This window comes from Delphinapterus leucas, chromosome 4 (assembly GCF_059928025.1).
Source record: "Delphinapterus leucas isolate spDelLeu-1000000601 "Yukka" chromosome 4, BTC_Dleu_Yukka2, whole genome shotgun sequence".
Lineage (NCBI taxonomy): Eukaryota > Metazoa > Chordata > Mammalia > Artiodactyla > Monodontidae > Delphinapterus > Delphinapterus leucas.
In genome coordinates, this window is record NC_143132.1 from 87,295,932 (window position 1) to 87,314,455 (window position 18,524).

At 43.1% G+C, this 18,524-nt stretch overlaps 1 protein-coding gene across 1 annotated transcript in view; it reads right to left on the reverse strand.

The window, feature by feature from the left end:
* USP13 (ubiquitin specific peptidase 13) overlaps positions 1 to 18,524 on the reverse strand; it is a 124,320-nt gene that overhangs the window by 68,374 nt on the left and 37,422 nt on the right. Inside the window, exons 4-6 of the mRNA XM_022571596.2 lie at positions 14,924 to 15,045; positions 9,628 to 9,770; positions 7,718 to 7,902 (exon numbers count right to left, since the gene is read on the reverse strand). Of these exons, the coding sequence (XP_022427304.2) occupies positions 7,718 to 7,902; positions 9,628 to 9,770; positions 14,924 to 15,045 (450 nt within the window). The remainder of the gene's footprint in view (positions 1 to 7,717; positions 7,903 to 9,627; positions 9,771 to 14,923; positions 15,046 to 18,524) is intronic.

Below are 18,524 nucleotides of genomic sequence, written 5' to 3' on the forward strand. Positions count from 1 at the left end.
ACTCCCCAGGCACTTATCTTTGGTTATTATTAACTAGTGAGATGGTTTTGAAGACTTAAGACTTTAAGCCTCTAAGCCCCTAAGCCTCTAATTATCAGAGCTCCAAGAGAAAATAAGATTGCTAGAAATGCACCATTGGCATGGGTCTAGGGTTTCAAAATAAGTGAAAATCACATAGAACTCTATGGTTCTTAAGCCATTAGGCTCCAGCCTAATGAGAAATTAGTGAGAAATTAACATTTCCTATCTCCAGTCATTAACTGCTCCAAAAATATGCCATGATTTGGTCAGACACAACAGTTACTTCTTACCCCAATAACAAAAACAGTTTAGTGAGTAACACACAAGAAATCTAAAAATGAACTGTGATCCTTAAACTTGGCAATAATGAAGAATTTAAAAATGACATGGAGTCATAGAAAAAAAAATTGAAATAGACTCAGGAGCTGCAAATCCTTACACATTTTTCATTGGGAAATTCACTTTATTTCCAACTTCTGCTTAGCAAAGTCAAGTCTTAGATCAGAAACTATTGTAGCAAATAAGCATTGCCTGACAAGTATTACCCTGCTGACCCCTTCCCTGACTTAAAAGCTTGGAGCCAAGACACACAGTTAGGAAGTTCACAGAAAGATCCTCCTAGGAATAGTCCAAGCAGAGTTTCATGAGTAACTATGTTTACTTTAGAAGGAAACCAGTCATTGTTTCATTTCAAGTTAAATGACAAATTAAGCCATGGAGAGCATGGAGAGACCCGCAGAAGGGAAAAGATAAAAGAAAAGGTTTACAGCATGAATAACTAATTGATGTGATAAGCATGTTAGAAAATAGTATGTGCATTAAGTTCCAAAACTAAGGAAAAGGTTAGAGAATAGAGATGGAGACTAAGACTGAGACAAAGACTGAGAATCTGTAAGGAATTTACATAAAAATGGTAATCATTTCTTTTCTCTGAATGGGAAGGTTTCTTTTTGGTTTTTTGCTTTTCTTTTTTTCCCAAATTTATTATATTTTGATTGAAAAGAATGTTTTATAAGTAACTGCCAAAGATTAAAATGTTTCTATATGGTGGTATACTATTAGGACTAGTGTACCACTGGTCATCCTTGTTCACCCACAGGGATTCACTCACTCATTCATTCATTTATTGATTCATTCATTGTATTCAACAAATATTTACTGAACACCAAATATATACAGATACTGAGGATTTAATATTAAATAAGACAAGCAGGGTCCCTGTCCTCACAAGTTTAACCTTTATTATTTCAAATAGTCTTATAAGAATGCTGGTTTAGTATAAAGGACCTCAACAGATGTCTTCTTGGCTATGGTTTACTCATGTGACTTTGGGCTCTCTTTCCTAAGCCCCAGAAAATGGCAGAAGTCCAAATTCTGCCCTCAGATACCCACAAAGGAAAGCAGAAGGAGAGAGAGGTAGAGGTGTACCTCAACAAGATCTGGTGTTTAGAAAGACTAAAGAAACCAGAGAAGCTGGCTTCACTGCTCTATCATCACAGCTCAAATGGGAAAACAAACAAACCCATAACTCTTGGTCAAACACCAAGTCACAAGCCAGAGAGGAAAGGATCTCTCCACAGTATGTATGACCCATTCACCCAAACTGCATCTCTCCACCCTGAGTTTATATTTGCATGCCTATAGAGCATCTGCCACAGACAGGAAAAGAACAAAAACAACAAAATGCTCCAGCAATTAATCTAGAAACCCAAACACAAAATGAATGAGGGCAGAGGTATATACCATCACCTTAGACAGTATAACTCCCAGGCCAGACAGAGCCTAGACTGTGGTCAGGAAAGGAAAACAATTAAGAGGAAAAAGATGTCCATAAAATTGAAAAAAAGAAGAAAAAGAAAAAAAGGTAAATCAGAGGAGAAAACTTTATCCGTGTGTCTGTCTTCCTCCATCTGTTTACAACACAAATATTTACTGAGCACCTACTATGTGTGAGGGGCTATGCTAGATGAGACAGAATAGTAAACAACAAACGTGGCGCTCAGGCTCTGCCGTCCCAGGTGACCACCATTAGACGCAGCAACAGGATCTCATGAAAAGTGCCACAGTGGAGCAGCACAGAGGCACACAGAGGGGCACAAACCAGGTCAAAACTAAAATGAAGTAGTCAATGCCTTGATCCAAATCCTTGAGCTGATACCCAGGTCAGGGGTGAAGATGATCAAAGAAGAAAAATCACCTTCAGGCGGCAGTGAGGAGGGAGCCCGTGGCGCAGAGGCGGAGGACCTCCGGGCTCACATCGACAAGCTGGCGGGGATCCTGCAGGAGGTGAAGCTGCAGAACAGCTGCACGGACCGCGAGCTGCAGGCCCTGAGGGACCGCATGCTTCGCATGGAGAGGGTCATCCCCCTGACCCAGGATCACGAGGATGAGAATGAAGAAGCCGGTGAGGCCACGTGAGCCCAGCCCCAAGGGTCTGAGGCAGCGGAGCAGGAAGCCCCCAGTGACCGAGCACCTCCCGCGCGGCCTCCTCGCCGCCCCTGTCGAGCTGGGAGCGGGTGTCGAGGCTGATGGAGGAGGACCCCGCCTTCCGTCGGGGGCGCCTTCGCTGGCTCAAGCAGGAGCAGCTGCGGCTGCAGGGACTGCAGGCTCCAGGGGCCGGGGCGGGGGGCTGCGCAAACCCCCCCACCCGCTTCGTGCCCCCTCGTGACTGCACGCTGCACTTCCCCTTCAAGAGCAACCCCCAGCACTGCGAGTCCTGGCCGGGGGCGGGGGCCGGGGAGTCCCCAGCGCCACCCCCGACCCCCGAGGAGCTCACCCCCTCTCCGGCCACCCCTGCCCGCAGGCCCCCAAGTCCCCGCAGGTCCCACCGTCCCCACAGGAATTCCCTGGACAGAGGGGGCCGATCCCGGGGAGGGGGTTCTGCACAGCCCGAACCGCAGAACTTCCAGCCCAGAAAGCACATTATCCCCAGCAGCCCCAATCATACCCAGCCCAGAGGCCCCCAGGGCCCCGCTACCCCCCATACACTACGCCCCCGCGGATGAGACGGCAGCGCTCAGCCCCTGACCTCAAGGAGACTGGGGCGGCCGTGTGAGCCCCGCATCTTGGGCAGAGAGGGCCTGGAGCAGCCCCTCGCTGGGAGGAGATGCTGCTTCCCCAGAAGCCCTGGGGCAGGAGGCCCTAGAGACCAGAGAGAAGGTCCGAGTAGGTGATAGAAGATGTAGGGGTAACTGGGCCGGAGGCTGAGGGAGGAAGGAAGAGGGCACGGAGCTGCCAGGAGCAAACCAAAGTGAAGGAGAGCGACGGGAAGCTGCCTCAGCGCTGCCCCTTGCGAGGGGGGCCGGCGGGGGGGGCACAAACGCTGCTAGGGTGGGTGGGGGGCTGGGGTGCCGCATAGTCGGTGTTTGACTTTCTTTTCAAGTGGGGGCAAAGGGCAGAGAACCTAGAGGGAGGTAAGGTCTCCCCCGTCCTGGCCCTGTCTGTCTGTCCGTCTGTGGTGGGTTTCTGTTTCCAGGGAGGTGTGGTGGGATCATAAGTCATTCCTCTCCCCTTTCAGGCCTCCTGCTATATTTGGGGGACCTGTCTGGCGTCTGGTTTGCCTGGGGTCCCTGAGGATGTGGGACCTTTCAATAAAGGATGGAAAACAGAAAAAAAAAAAAAATCACCTTCAGATGCTGCTGAGCTGGTGCAGGGGCCAGTGGGATAGGCAATTTCACTGCTGCCATGGGCATTACAGGAAGACTCTCCTGTAATCACCAAGGCTTTGAGGATTCTTCTCAGGTAAACTAATTTCTATGATGAAAGAAAAACACACCTTCTCTTGCCTCCAACCCTCTTCATTCCTTTCCCACCAAGAACCTCAACCTTGCTCTGCCAAACAAATGTCTCCTCCCACAGAGGAAAGCTTTTTGTTTGCCTGTATGGTGACCTGTTTCTTATTTTGTTTGCGGCTGTACCCATGGAACCCAGAGTGGAATTCGATATGGGGCCCACTTTTATTACCCAGCCACCACAATGGCCTAGCCTGGAGGGATCAAGGCTTCCTGGAAGAACTAATTCTAGGCTGAGACCTCAAGATGAGTAGGAGTTTCTCACTGAGCAGGTATGTCCTTACTGGAGAGAAGGAAACCAGGACGACTGGATCACACGACCATTAAACATCTGAGTTCACAACCTGTTTGGATTCCATGTTCACTAAGCAATATTCTAAATATAATTCAGCTTCCCACAGGGAGGGAACATACTGGTCGAGTTGACATAAACATCCCACTTACAGGTGGTTGTGGTTCTCACTAGAAACTAAAAACTAAACACCCCGACTTTAACACTTAGTCTCTTGTGAGTTGAATTAGCCTCAGTGAGCCTAGCAAGTATGGAAAATGGACCCTCACCAGTGGTACCGTCATCAGGAGAGGGCCACCCCACCCCCAGACAGAGGGCACCCTACCCTCCTGGGCCTCAACATCCACAAGGCCCATCATCAGACACTTATGGAAACTTTACACATGTTTTCATTAACTTATTTGGCTTTTTAAATAAACAATAAGCTATAACTAGCAATCTATTAAACAGATTTAAAAGAAAAATAGAATTGATGCATCCCATAAACTAATATGTAATGATAATTAGACTGAAAATAATTATTTGCGTTAAAACCAACTCTGCACAAGATAAGCCAGAATCAAATCCTGATCTATTGTCAAAAAGTGAACATGGGCTTCCCTGGTGGAGCAGTGGTTAAGAATCCACCTGCCAATGCAGGGGACACGGGTTCGAGCCCTGGTCCGGGAAGATCCCACATGCCGCGGAGCAGCTAAGCCCATGAGCCACAACTACTGAACCCATGCACTGCAACTACTGAAGCCCGCACGCCTAGAGCCCATGCTCCGCAACAAAAGAAGCCACCACGATAAGAAGCCGCATATCACAACGAAGAGTAGCTCCCACTCACCACAACTAGAGAAAGCCCACGCACAGCAACAAAGACCCAACACAGCCAAAAAAATAAATAAAAAATAATAATTTTTAAAAAAATAGTCATTAAAAAAAAAAGTGAACATTGCCTCAGCTAAGCGAGTTTAAGAACCCTCATCACAGGTGCACATTCTACATTGCTTTTGACAATGTTTTATGCTTTCTATGGTTGAAAAAAGAGAATTTATTCAAATACTCTCAATTACATGAAGAGTAATTTGCGCACCACAGCTACTGAGCCCACGAGCCACAACTACTGAGCCCATGCACCAGAACTACTGAGCCCATGCGCCACAACTAGAGAGAAGCCCACACACCACGATGAAAGATCCCGCATGCCAAACTAAGACCCGACACAGCCAGAAATAAATAAATAAATAAATATATTTTTTAAAAAATATGCATAGAGAATAGAATTAATCCTTGCCTTTACTACTAGCATACATTTAAATAGAATATAATTATTTAAGTACTTATAGACCAGCTGGTTCATTTAATCAAAGTATCCATGCCTACATGCATAAGATTTTGTTTGGAACTTAAAGATGAAAAAGACAGAGCTCAAGCAAAATTTTAGAACAAATCCCCATATACAAATAATTGTTGTCTTGAACAGGATGTTCTGAGAGCTGGACTTCTAATAACTGGTCTTATCAAAACACTACATAATATTACTCAGCCATGAAAAAGAATAAAATATTGCCATTTGCAGTAACATGGATGGACCTAGAGATTATCATACTATGTGAAGTAAGTCAGACAGAGAAAGACAAATATCATATGACACCACTTACAGGAGGAATCTAAAAAGATGATACAAATGAACTTATTTACAAAACAGAAACAGACTCAGACATAGAAAACAAACTTATGGTTACCAAAGGGAAAATAGGAAGGGGGATAATTTAGAAGTTTGGGATTAACAGATACACACTACTATATATAAAATAGATAAACAACAAGGACTTACTATATAGCACAGGGAACTATATTCAATATCTTGTAATAACCTATAATAGAAAAGGATCTGAAAAAGAATATACATATGTATAACTGAATCATTTTGCTGTATACCTGAAAGTAACACAACACTGTATGTAAATCAACTGTACTCCAATTTTTAAAAAGGGGGCTTCCCTGGTGGTGCAGGGGTTGAGAGTCCGCCTGCCGATGCAGGGGACACGGGTTTGTGCCCTGGTCCGGGAGGATCCCATATGCTGCGCGGAGCGGCTGGGCCCATGAGCCATGGCCGCTGAGCCTGCACGTCCGGAGTCTGTGCTCCGCAACGGGAGAGGCCACAACAGTGAGAGGCCCACGTACCACAAAAAAAAAAAAAAAAAAAAAGGCTCTGCATAAGATAGCACTAAAAGTAGAAACATCTGAATTATCCTCCCCTTGCAATTGTACCCTAGAATGCCTACATTACAAACTCTTCTTTCTCTCTATAGGCCCTACAAGAGCAATGATGGTTACCATATACAGCAGTTCTTCAACAGAGCAATGACCTGTAAGCACTTTGCTGAAACCCTGAATCCAACTGCATGTCCTGAATTTCCTCTTCAGATCCTGGAAGGCTTAGGATTCAACCTGGCTTGTGTAGCGGTTTATTTATTTGAGGGGAAAATGTCTGGCACCAGCACCTGAGACTTGCAGCTACTTTTCTCTAATGAGTTAAAAGAAGTCCACTAAACTTTGGAAGTTTACCCAAAAGGTGAATCAAAAGAATCTAGACATGACGTAACTGCCAGCCCTCAATTATAAAACAGATAAATGAAACCAGTTTGATGGAGAGGGCATGGCTGACAAAGAGTGTACCACATTCAGTGAAAACATCATCCTCACTAATTAACTTTGAGGCTGGCTAATTCAGTCAGAGAAAGATAGCAGAGAAGAAAAGCCAAATGTCTTTATATTTTTCCTAAAAAAATCATCTTACCTTAAAGCAAAGAAGAAATAAAGATTAAAACCTGGACAGATGGAGAAACTGACCTGGGTGTGAGTGCAGGTCTGTGCTTCATAAGTGTTTTCAGTGATGCTGAGATGATGGGTTCTTATGGCCACTGCTCAGTATTTAAGTTTCTCGTTATTAACCCTGATGTAACTTCTCTTTTCCCTCACCAAATGATAGAAGGAATTAACTGTACAAACATAGCCAAAAGCTAACATACAGTGTGAGAGCACGAAGAAGACCAGTTCTGAAGCTGACAGTACAAGCAGGAACCACTTCTAACCCTTTGCTGCACTGGACACCGTCACTGCCTGCTGATGTCAGGGGTTCTGAACACACAGTATCTTTAAAACCCATCTTCTCCATAATGAATCCATTTGTACCTAAAATGATACTAATCCCCATAATGAATTCTAGGCCTTCCCCCTACTATTCTAATGGTGGGTTTGATTATGCACATTCACTTCACAAGTCCGGGTTCCTGCTTCTGTCCTCTTAGCCAAGAGATATTCAGAGAAATACTAACAAAAGCAGCAAACTTTTATCATGACCTTACGGTGTGCACTGGGCTAAATGCTTATGCATCTTAACAAACCTATAAGGGAGGTACTGTGATTATCCTCAAGATGAGGAACCTGAGGCTTAGAAGGATCTGAAAACTCACCCAAGATCTCACAGCTAACAAGAGGCAGAATGAGGATTCGAACCTGGGCTGAGTCCAGAGCTTATGCTCTCCAACCCCAGAGATTAAGGCACTGGTTAAATCTAAGAGGGAGCCACTGTAAGTTCCCAAGTTGGTAAAAGCACACTCACCTGCCCCGTCAGGAGTGATGGTTCCCAGTTTCACAGCTAGAGGGTAGCCCAGGTCTCTGTAATGCTCCAGCGCATGCCCGTTGCCCCCGGAGCTGTCAAAGAACCATTTCCCACACAGCACAGAGCCGTCGGTCAGGTTCAACCAGAGGTTTTCTCGCAGGTCACACCTGGCACACTTCCAACCACTGTGAAATCATCAGACAGCAGTTAGCACAGCCAGAGTACAAGGCGTGATTAGAAAATTAACATCTAAGAAAATGGAGTGTCTCAAGCTGGGGGCAGTTGGGGCAGTCACAGGAGACCGTCAGCGGACTAACAGAGATCCATTCCAGAGCAGCAGGGCCACTCAGTAACCTGCCTGCCTCCCCAATAGGGGCCAGCTCCTTCGAGATGTTTCTTTTACTTTAGAAAAGACACAGAACCTGAGGGTAGGAGGAAAGGTCATTTCCTTAAAATTCCTTACATGAGAGACTGTGGAGCCCGAGTAAGCTTAAAACATTAAAGATCCCATGTGTATAAACATCTGAAGTTCCAAAGCATTAGCCACAAGCAGTAAGACTGGTTTAAACAAAACTCTACTACACTGACAATCTAAATTAAGTAGAAAGGAAAACAACTTAACTGAAGGTCGAATGTCAGGTATGTGCCAGGGGCTTTACAGAAGTATTATCATTTAATTCTAATATACACTCTTCAGCATTATTACCATCCCCACTATCAAAGGGAGAAAAAGCCCCGAGGAACCATGCCTTCCCTAAGACCACACAGAACAGGAATGCAGTACAGTCAGGGTTCAACCAGAAGGGACACATTCCTAATCTACCTGCTCTTTCCCTCCAGCACCTGCCCCTGGAAACACACTGCCATCTGATTACAGGAGGCGCAAAAGGAGCCTAAAGAGCATTCCAGCCAAAATGTGACAACCAAAGACTATTGTCCGTCTTTGTAAGTTGGGTGCCCCAGAAGCAGACTCTGAGACAAAGATTTGAATGCAAACAGCTCATTTGGGAGGCGATCCCAGGAAGCACCCTAGGGGAGTGAGGGAAGAGAGACTGAAAGGGCAGGAAGCCAGTGCAGGGCCTGTGAACAAGCAGATGACCCCATGGGCCACTGGGGCTCAGTCCAGCTGGGGAACTCCAGGAGACAGTTACCCCACCTGAGCATAGGGATCTAGGGTGTTCATCCCTCCACTCCACAGTCACTGGCTGAAGGCTGTTCCAGGAGGGAGCACAGCTCTGCAGCGTTTCTGACTGTCCAGTGCACTGGGCTACCTGGCTCGGGCAGGCAGAGAAAGCCCTCAAGCGAGGAGCTGCAGGTGCTCACAACCGGAGACCTTAGGGTGGGGATGGGCTCCAGGGCAGGGGCTGGCCATGGTCAGATAATTCTAGAGAGAAGTTTTGAGCTTTTTTTTAATTAATTAATTTTGGCTGTGTTAATTTTTAAAATAATTAATTAATTTTGGCTGTGTTAGGTCTTCATTGCTGTGTGCAGGCTTCCTCTGGTTGCAGCAAGCAGGGGCTACTCTTCGTTGCGGTGCGTGGGCTTCTCATCGCGGTGGCTTCTCTTGTTGCGGAGCACGGGCTCCAGGCACGCGGGCTTCAGTATTTGTGGCTCGAGGGCTCTAGAGCACACACTCCGTAGCTGTGGCGCACGAGCTTAGTTGCTCCGCGGCATGTGGGATCTTCCCGGACCAGGGCTCAAACCTGTGACCCCTGCGTTGGCAGGCAGATTCTTAACCACTGTGTCACCAGGGAAGTCCCAAGCTTATTTTTTTTTTTCCAAGCTTATTTTTAATAAAAGGCATCTGATAAGAAAATATGTAATTGCTAATTCAGTGAAGAGGTAGAAATGTAAATATTCCTTTGGCCCGTTTTGGGGGGGAAAGTTCCACTTTGCTGTCTGACCCTCACCTTGGAGGAATTCTGACTCCGTTGTCTAACTGGGTGAGGTTATTTGCATATTTGGACACTGGTAACTCATTTTCCCACGTATCTGGGTCCTGCTTTCTGTATGGAGATTTTGAGCTGAGAACTGCATCACAAGCAATTGTTACCTGTAAGACAAATACAGATGTGATATATTAAAACAGCTTGAGAGAACAGCAACTTCTATAAAATGAATTTTAAAGTTTATTAATAAATACAGCTTAATTCAAGAAAATTCAAATAGCTCAGTTACCACAAGAGCAAGATGCTAGTTTCCTGACTCCAGCACATTCTCCCTGGGTCCAGCTAGGTTTTATCCTGGCCTGGAGTTTGCAATAGTAACAATAACACAAGATAGCAAAGAACCAAATCCAGTTTGTAAACCCAAGCATAAGAGTCAGATTTAACAATTGCTACCTCTTAGCAAGTGGAGTGAAAAGTATAAGGTGAACAATTTACAAGGGTGAAATTAGCAACAGGTATGCCTAGGATTTACCCAAGTGGTGTGTTTTACTCTTAACAAATATACACCCAGACAACCAGTATCCTCAACTCATCACACAATGATATGTGGTCAAGGGCACCTGAATGAAATGCAAGCGGCATGGCTCCATTTCTTAATCTAGTGCAAATGTGACACTGGATGGGGACATGCCTGGATGTCTCTGTGTCAGATCAGCCCACATCATGAGCAAATCTGTGATGTCTGGCTTGGCACCAACTGACTACGGGGGAGGGCGGACTCTCTGCTTTCTCCCAAACCCCACTGATTCTGGATATACGCCTCTCGCCACATTCGCTACTTGCTTAATGCTATAAGCTATTTCTCTCTTTAAAAACATATTCTGATGAGAATGTAAAATGGTGCAGCCACTTTGGAAAATAATTTGGCAGGTCCTCAAATGGTGAAACAGAGTTACCATATGACCCAGCAATCCCAATCCTAGGTATACACCCAAGATAAACAGAAATACGTATCCACGCAAAAACTTATACATCAATGTTCATAGAAGCATTATTTATAACAGCCAAAAGTAGAAATGACCCAAATGCCCATTAATGATAAATGGATAAAGTATTGTATTTTGATACAATGAAATGTTATTCAGCAATAAAAAGGAATGAAGTAGTGATACATGCTACAACATGGATGGATCTTGAAAATATATGCTAAGTAAAAACAAAGCCACACACAAAGAACCATGTATTGTATGATTCCTTTTGTATGGAATGTCCAGAATAGGCAAATCCACAGAGACACAAAGTACATTAGTGATTGCCAGAGACTAGAGAGAAATGAGATAGTTGTGACGGATGCCCAACTCTGAATATAATAAAAGCCATTGAATTGTCTGAAAAACAATTTTTAACAAAAATCTGTATTCTACATCACTAGCATCCTGTACAGTTAGCTGAACTTCATACAGAATATTTTCCTCTGGGTAGCACTGACAACGGACCCCAGAATGGATTAAGAGACATGCTCTTTGGTGACCTAAATGGGAAGGAAATCTAAAAAAGAGTGGATATATATATACGTATAACTGACTCACTTTGCTGTACAGCAGAAACTAACAGAATATTGTAAAGCAACTATACTCCAATAAAATAAAATAAGCTACAAGGAAAAAAGAAAAATAGAGACAATGGAGGAAGTTCCCTCAGCTGCCATCCCACTCCCACCCCCACCCAGGCCCTGAGCAATTCCTATCAGTCCTACATCCAAAATCTATTTGCAGTCTACTTCTTCTTGATTTCGGCCATACCCATCCTTGTTCAGCCATCGTCCCAGCTCACCTGAATGGCCACACAGCAGCCTCCTTACCATCTCCTTTCTCCCACTCTTGCTTCCTCTTCTCTGCCTGGTAGCCAGTGATCTGCTGTGAACATTAGATCCCATCCTCCTCCAGCTTAAAACTCTCCAAGGTTATACTAAACACTACCAATTGACTACACTGGGCTACCCACAGTCAGGAAAAGGAAAAGGTCCCTGCCCTCAAAAAGCTTATACTCCATTACAGATCAGGCAATCAGGCATTCATAAATATATTTAAACCTCTTTTTTTGGGGGGGGGAGGTGTTTATTTGATAGAAGTTTTTTACTTGATTTACAAAGTTATATTAGTTTCAGGTATACAACACAGAAATCTGATATTTTTATAGCTTATACTCCATTTAGAGTTATTATAAAATATTGGTTATATTCTCTGTGCTGTACATTATATCCTTGTATTTTATTTATTTTATACCTAGTAGTTTGTACCTCTTAATTCCCCCTTCCCCTATCTTACCCTTCTCTAAACCTTTTTAAAAATATTCCCATTCATCTCCCACAAGAAATGTTATGTAAGTAGCCTTTCCTTTCAATTATCAAAATTCATCTCCCATGCCCTTCCAGTAATGCCCCTAGAAAACAAGGCTGAGTTCACCATGAGCCCCTTCCTGATTTTATGGGTTTGGGCCATGCTGCCTTAGCACTTCTGGCTACACATCCTAATCTTTTCAGTCTGGTCTGTTACAACCTCTTTGTTGTTTCACTGACTACCTCGATCCCTTCCCTGTCCTCCTCTGAATCTTCTCCACCCTATTAGGTCTTTTTTAAGTGTTCTAGTTTGCAATGCACAGTGATAATAATAAGAATATAATATTCTCTCTTTTCTTTGAATATCCTTCCTGGTGACACTCAACAAAATTTCCTTAATCATCTAGGACGTTATAAAACACTGACCTAGTGTTTTCAGAATACCATCTAAAATCACTTAGAGGCCCTTTTTATTGATCATAGATGAAGGTCAGGATCCATTATCCTATAATTATACTGTGAATTATCTCAAGTACAGGGGTGTTGTGGAATTGGCTCAAACTGGCTTACAGACTTGTTAAATTTTAAGAAAGTCTGCAAGAGGGTTGTTAAACACAGCCATTATTAAAAATTAAATTCTATTAGCTCACAATTAAGTATATTTGTAAAAGGTAACAAATATTCAAAACTCTTCACTCCCTAGTTGTGTTACTCTATCTTAATAGCTAATCTATATGCTCTTGAGGTCACTTACATCCACGTTACGCAAACGGTGATAACTCTATGTGAGGATGTCCTACTACACATCTCTTCCCACCACTGCATTAGGTGACATGTTAGCCTGAAATGGGAGTATTTACACCATGGAAATCAGCAAACATTACAATGCAGGGCTTTGCCCCCAGGGAGCTAGTTGCTAACCAATTACAAGCACATCAAGGCTTGAGTTCCTGACTCTAAAATGAGGCATTAGATTTCAGGCTCTAAGATCCCTACTGAGTCCCAAACACTATGTCTCTGTGACCCCTGTAACACTAAGAGGTAGTTTAACTTTCTGGTAGAATCTACAGAGTACCTATTTGAAACTGATTTCTTTTTTTTGTGCTGAGAAACTCAAGAGATGACGAAGAGTCACCTGGTTGGGTGAGTTCAATAATTTTTGTTATTTAAAAGCTTAAAAAGAATTATCAAACACCAAAAATGTAGCAAAAGCATGAAAAGAAATTATAGTAACTAGCATCTTTTATATAGATAAATCTTACCAGTTACCATCAGATAAATCAGGCTTTTCCTTCTATCTCCCCGCCTCAACTTCCAAACAATTCTCTCTTTTTTTTAATTCTTAAAGTATTTCTTAATTCTAAAAGACTCTGTATTAAAAATTATAATATATATTGCTGGATATGGATTTCTATGACACTTCACTTTTCTATAAAAGTGTTCACACTTAGGATTATATTCTAAATATAAGAATAATGAAAAGTACTTAAAGGCTCTCATTAACTTTTCTCACATAACGACTTTTTCTTCATAAGGGAGTAAGAGAAAAATCATTTCTCATGACAGTCATTCACAATGTGCTTCTTCTTTTTTGACAGCAGACTCAAGAGTTATATTAAACAAGGGCAGTGAGAACTGTCAGTTGTATACAGATATAAGCTTTAGTATATAATATCAAGTAATGGCACGGGGTAAGACCATTTTGTCCATCATATATTTTGTCCTTGATCACAGCCACATGAGTGACACAGGGAACTGGAGAAACCAGAGGTAATTTAATTCTGTACACATTGCTAAAACGTATGCATTTGGTACTAAAAAAGATATGCTATATCAAATAATTAGAGGAAAGAGCTACGATAGCTTAATACAAAAATTTTTCACTTCTATGGTCTTATGTTTAGGTATAAAGTAGATCAGAGGCAAAAGAGGCTGAATGGTGGCAACCTGGTCCCTAATGACATGGGAATCCCAAGCACAAACGTCCCCTCTTGGCAGGGGCACATGAGCAGGGGACTGTAGACAGAGGCACACAGCATCTGAAAGAATCAGGGACCTAAAGACCTGGCTTTGGTTCTAGCAAAGCTTGAGGAGGGGAAAAAATTAACTGGAATGTCTAACTCTGCTATCTGCAGCCAGGCTCTGTGAAGTCAGGATGCAACAGAGTAGAAAAGAGGAAAAGAAAGGAAAGGGAACATAGGAACGGATGGAGCAGCGGAGACAATACAGGAAATGAGGGAAGAGCAGGAAAATGGTCTGGGTCCCCACAGGATTCGAGAATCAAAGTAAAACGGAGCCTGACTCCCTTACACCACCGCCACCAGCTTTAAGTTGTTCAGGAAGATAAAAGTTGCTCCACAAAAAAGAAGGGAAGGAAAGGAAAAGAACTCACCACTAAAGCTAAATTCTAAAACCTAGAAAGCAGTCTTCATCCTCAAAGGAACACATTATCACAGAGCTCCTGGAGACCTGTGATTTGTAAATATTGGGTTATTTTCATAATCATGTTGCTGTTGTTTCTCGGTGGAATTCTTTTATGTTTCCCAAACAAAATTTTACATGGAAGGCCAACATGCAGAAGAGATAAAAATTTTAGGCGCCCCTGATCAGAAGGCAACCCCTCTCCAGCAGTCCCTGCACATCTCGGGGGCACAATTTGAAAATCTAAGCACCAGACTGTGATTCACAGGTGGGAAGAAGCCAGCCCACCTGGAGCAGGCCGGCCAGTGAGCAGTGAAGCCCAAACAGCCCTGGAAGTAACTGGCAGCGGAGGGTATACGACCCAGTGTCACTGAAAGGGAACCTGCGAGGCCCTCTTCACGGAGGAGAAGCGATCTGCTTCTGTTCCTACTCCTTCCTCCCCTCCTCTCTCATTCACCCCGCCCTCCCCACCGCCCAGCACACACACACTGCACACGCACACACACCTGACACAGAGAGTCACGCGCATCTAGCTAGCAGCCGTGCACACTCACTGACCAGGGCTGGTAACTCCTCAATATTTGGTAGTGCTATTTCATAGTGGTCTGGGAATATAACAAGTTTGGCTTCATCTTCATATTCAAAATCGTCGCTATTTAAATCGTCATCAGTATCTAGATCTGAGGAGAAAACAAAAACAAAGAACAAGAAGTGAAGAAAGAATATTCCACACCAAGGCAGCACTCACTGGGAAAGCCAGATATCCACAGGGCTGACAAACCAAGGGCGCAGCATTTACAATTCTGCCATCCATCTGCCCCAAGCCAGGAAGAGGAGGCCTTTCCATCCTTCCTAAGTTATACACACTTATCTTCAAGGGACAGATGTATAAAGAAGACTAAGTCATATCATAAAGCTTTACAGTTAAAATAGACATTTGTGCTAGATGTTCAATTCTTAGAGATGTTTAAAGGAATAGCCTGGTCATTATGATTTGTCAGGTACCTGACTCCTGATTTCACAAGAATGGGTTGGAATGTTTCTTACAACACAACAGAAGAAAGTACACGGGTTTGAGAATAGATAAACCTAGGTTCAACTCCGGGTCCGAAGTTTAATGTTTCTTTGGGCAAGTCACAGGCCTCATTTGTAGAATGGAGATAACACTTATCTCACACAGTTTATATGGAGAATAAATAAGAAATTGTAAATAAGAGACCTGGCACATAACAGGTTGTTAATAAATGGTAACAATTATTTTAAAATAAAATCTCAATGTCCCTCCTTCTGTCTCTATCTCCCCCATCCCTTCCCTCCCTGCTAAGAGTTGTGGAAATACTGCCTAGTAAGCCAGAGGGGGAAACCCCATAATATATGTGGTCCTGTTGTCCTCAGGCGGTGGAGAATTTTCAATAAGAAAGTCTGGCCTGTTATCTATCAAGTCATCACCTCTTTACTTGGCTCATCTCTGGGAAAGGTTAGGCAAAGGTTCAAGGAAATGTCCTGTCACATTATTTACATGGACATTTCAGCCTTGCATTCACATGGATACCAGAATCCCAGATCATGTTTGTATATTTAGACATTTGGAACTATGGTGACAAACAGCTCTCAAGCCATCTTCTACTCACACACACACACACACACACACACAAACCCACACACAAACAGGCACACGAATATGGGCTCTATAAACAGGAGAAAGTTATTTTACTAGATGAAGCGATGAAGCAGCCAGCTGAGAACCAAAGGATCTAGATTCTGTTACTACCTTGTTGTATGCCTCAACCTGGAATCTTTTTATGTACAGTTCTGCTCTTAAATTCTCAAAGGGAGAGCAGTTTTAAGTGGAAAATGAGATACAGCTAAAATGCAGTCTACACATTTTGATAAAGGACTCTAAATAATAAGAATCAGAAATGCCAAAATAAACAACATTGTTAGATAGCCATAAGAGGTTATTTTGACAAAAAGCAATGTTAAAGAAGAGTCTAAGAGTTTAAGAAGTAACGAAAGGCATTTATTTAAAGAAAACGACTCAAAGACAGACATTCTATGTTATAAAAATCTGAATGCCCCAATACCCGTAATTTTAAAAAATTATAACCTAAGTGTTCAATGAGAATGATGTTGGGACTTCCCTGGTGGTCCAGTGTCTAAGACTCCACACTCCCAATGCAGGGGGCCGAGGTTTGATCCCTGGTCAGGGAACTAGATCCCACATGCCACAACCAAGAGTTTGAATGCCACAACTAAAAACCCTGCATGCCGCAACTAAGACCCGGCGCAGCCAAATATTTAAAAAAAAAAAAAAAAAAAAAAAAAAGGAACGGTGTTGAACCCACTAGAATATTACTTAAATGATATTTTTTTAGACTATGTAGAAACATGGAAATGTTTATGCCATGTTAATGCTAAAAATACAAAATTCACCTTCACTGAAAAGACAACTTTGTAGTAATGTTCATAGACAAAAATTCGAAGGAAATCTGAACAAATGAAAATAATGAATGGGGAATTCCGTGGCGGTCCAATGGTTAGGACTCCACGCTTTCACTGCCAAGGGCGCGGGTTCAATCCCTAGTCAGGGAACTAAGATCCCACAAGCAGCAGAGCACGGCCCAAAAAAAAAAGAAAAGAAAAGAATGAATGGATGAACTTTATTCTTAAATTTTTCTTTATTATATTGTGTATAATGATTTTAAGTAACCAAAGTATAAATCGCTTGGTTTTGTGTACACAGTCAGCTCATATAACACATTATCTAAATGTCTTTTTTCCAGAGAAAACATCTGCATTTAATGCTAATTCAAATCTTACCTGGCCAGGGCTTCCCTGGTGGCACAGTGGTTGAGAGTCCGCCTGCCAATGCAGGGGACACGGGTTCGTGCCCCGGTCCGGGAAGATCCCACATGCTGCGGAGCGGCTGGGCCCGTAAGCCATGGCCGCTGAGCCTGCGTGTCCAGAGCCTGTGCTCCGCAACGGGAGAGGCCACAACAGTGAGAGGCCCGCGTACCGCAAAAAAAAAAAAAAAAAAAAAAAAAATCTTACCTGGCCAAAAACAATGATAAACTAAGGCCAAAAAAAAAAATCTCACCCTGACATTGACCAGCTACAGAAGCCTGGGCAAGTTCTTTCCAAGTTCATTTTCCTCATAAGTAGGCTATGGATAATGTTATCTACCCCCTAAGATTGTTGAGAGGATTAAAGAAGATAAGGTTTTAAGGTCTAGTTAAGATCTGGTAGGTGTTAGGGGCTCCACAGATAGCTGCCATCACCCCTGCCATCACCCTCGCCATCACTGTCATCTCTTCTCTACGCTCCTGACAACTAACAAAAGCACAAGTGACCTCCCTTCCCTTTGGTTGCCCAGCTCCAAAGCAATCCTGAGGTCAGTTTCAGGAGGACCAGGATATCATGGGGGATCTTCTATGTGATCTGAGTGTGGAGAAGATATGAACTTCAAATGCTTCTAGACTGTGAGCTCTAAGCGCAGGAAGTGGGTATTATTCACCTTCTAAATCCCTAGACCCCGCACAATGTCCAGCACACACCACACACTCAGTAAACATCTGGGAAAGGAGACTTTAGGAAGTTAAGAATACCAGCGTGTTTAAGGACAACAGCAAAGCAAGAGTACCCAAAGGGCTGTTACAGGTTTTGTTTTTTTTTAATTGGTAACTGATGTGTGTTTAAAAAAGCAAGACTTTACTGTCACGCAAAAAGGCAGAGCTTTCTTGGGCTTCCTTACACTTATAGTTTCCTTTTATTTTTATTCTTAATTCACTGGGATGGAAGGGGACCATGATCTTTCCCAAAAGCCTTAATCCAATTTAGGGAAAAGTCAGCAGAGGTAACCTACACTCTGAATCTAAGGGACAAAGCTAAGGTTTCTCCTGCATATATATGACCCCACAATCCTAAATGTAAATCTACAATTTCCAAATTTCTCTAATTAGAGTCTCACCATCCCAAAACATCTAGTTGAGGAAACTACAGAGTAACCATAGCCTAGGGACCAGCAGAACGAGCACCCCCCAACCTCTCCCAGCAGCTACTTTCCACGGGGACTATTAACTGGCAATACCTGGATGGGATCTTTTTCAAAGATAAAAAAAAATTTTTTTAAATACCTCTTCTTTAACTCTACTTACTGATC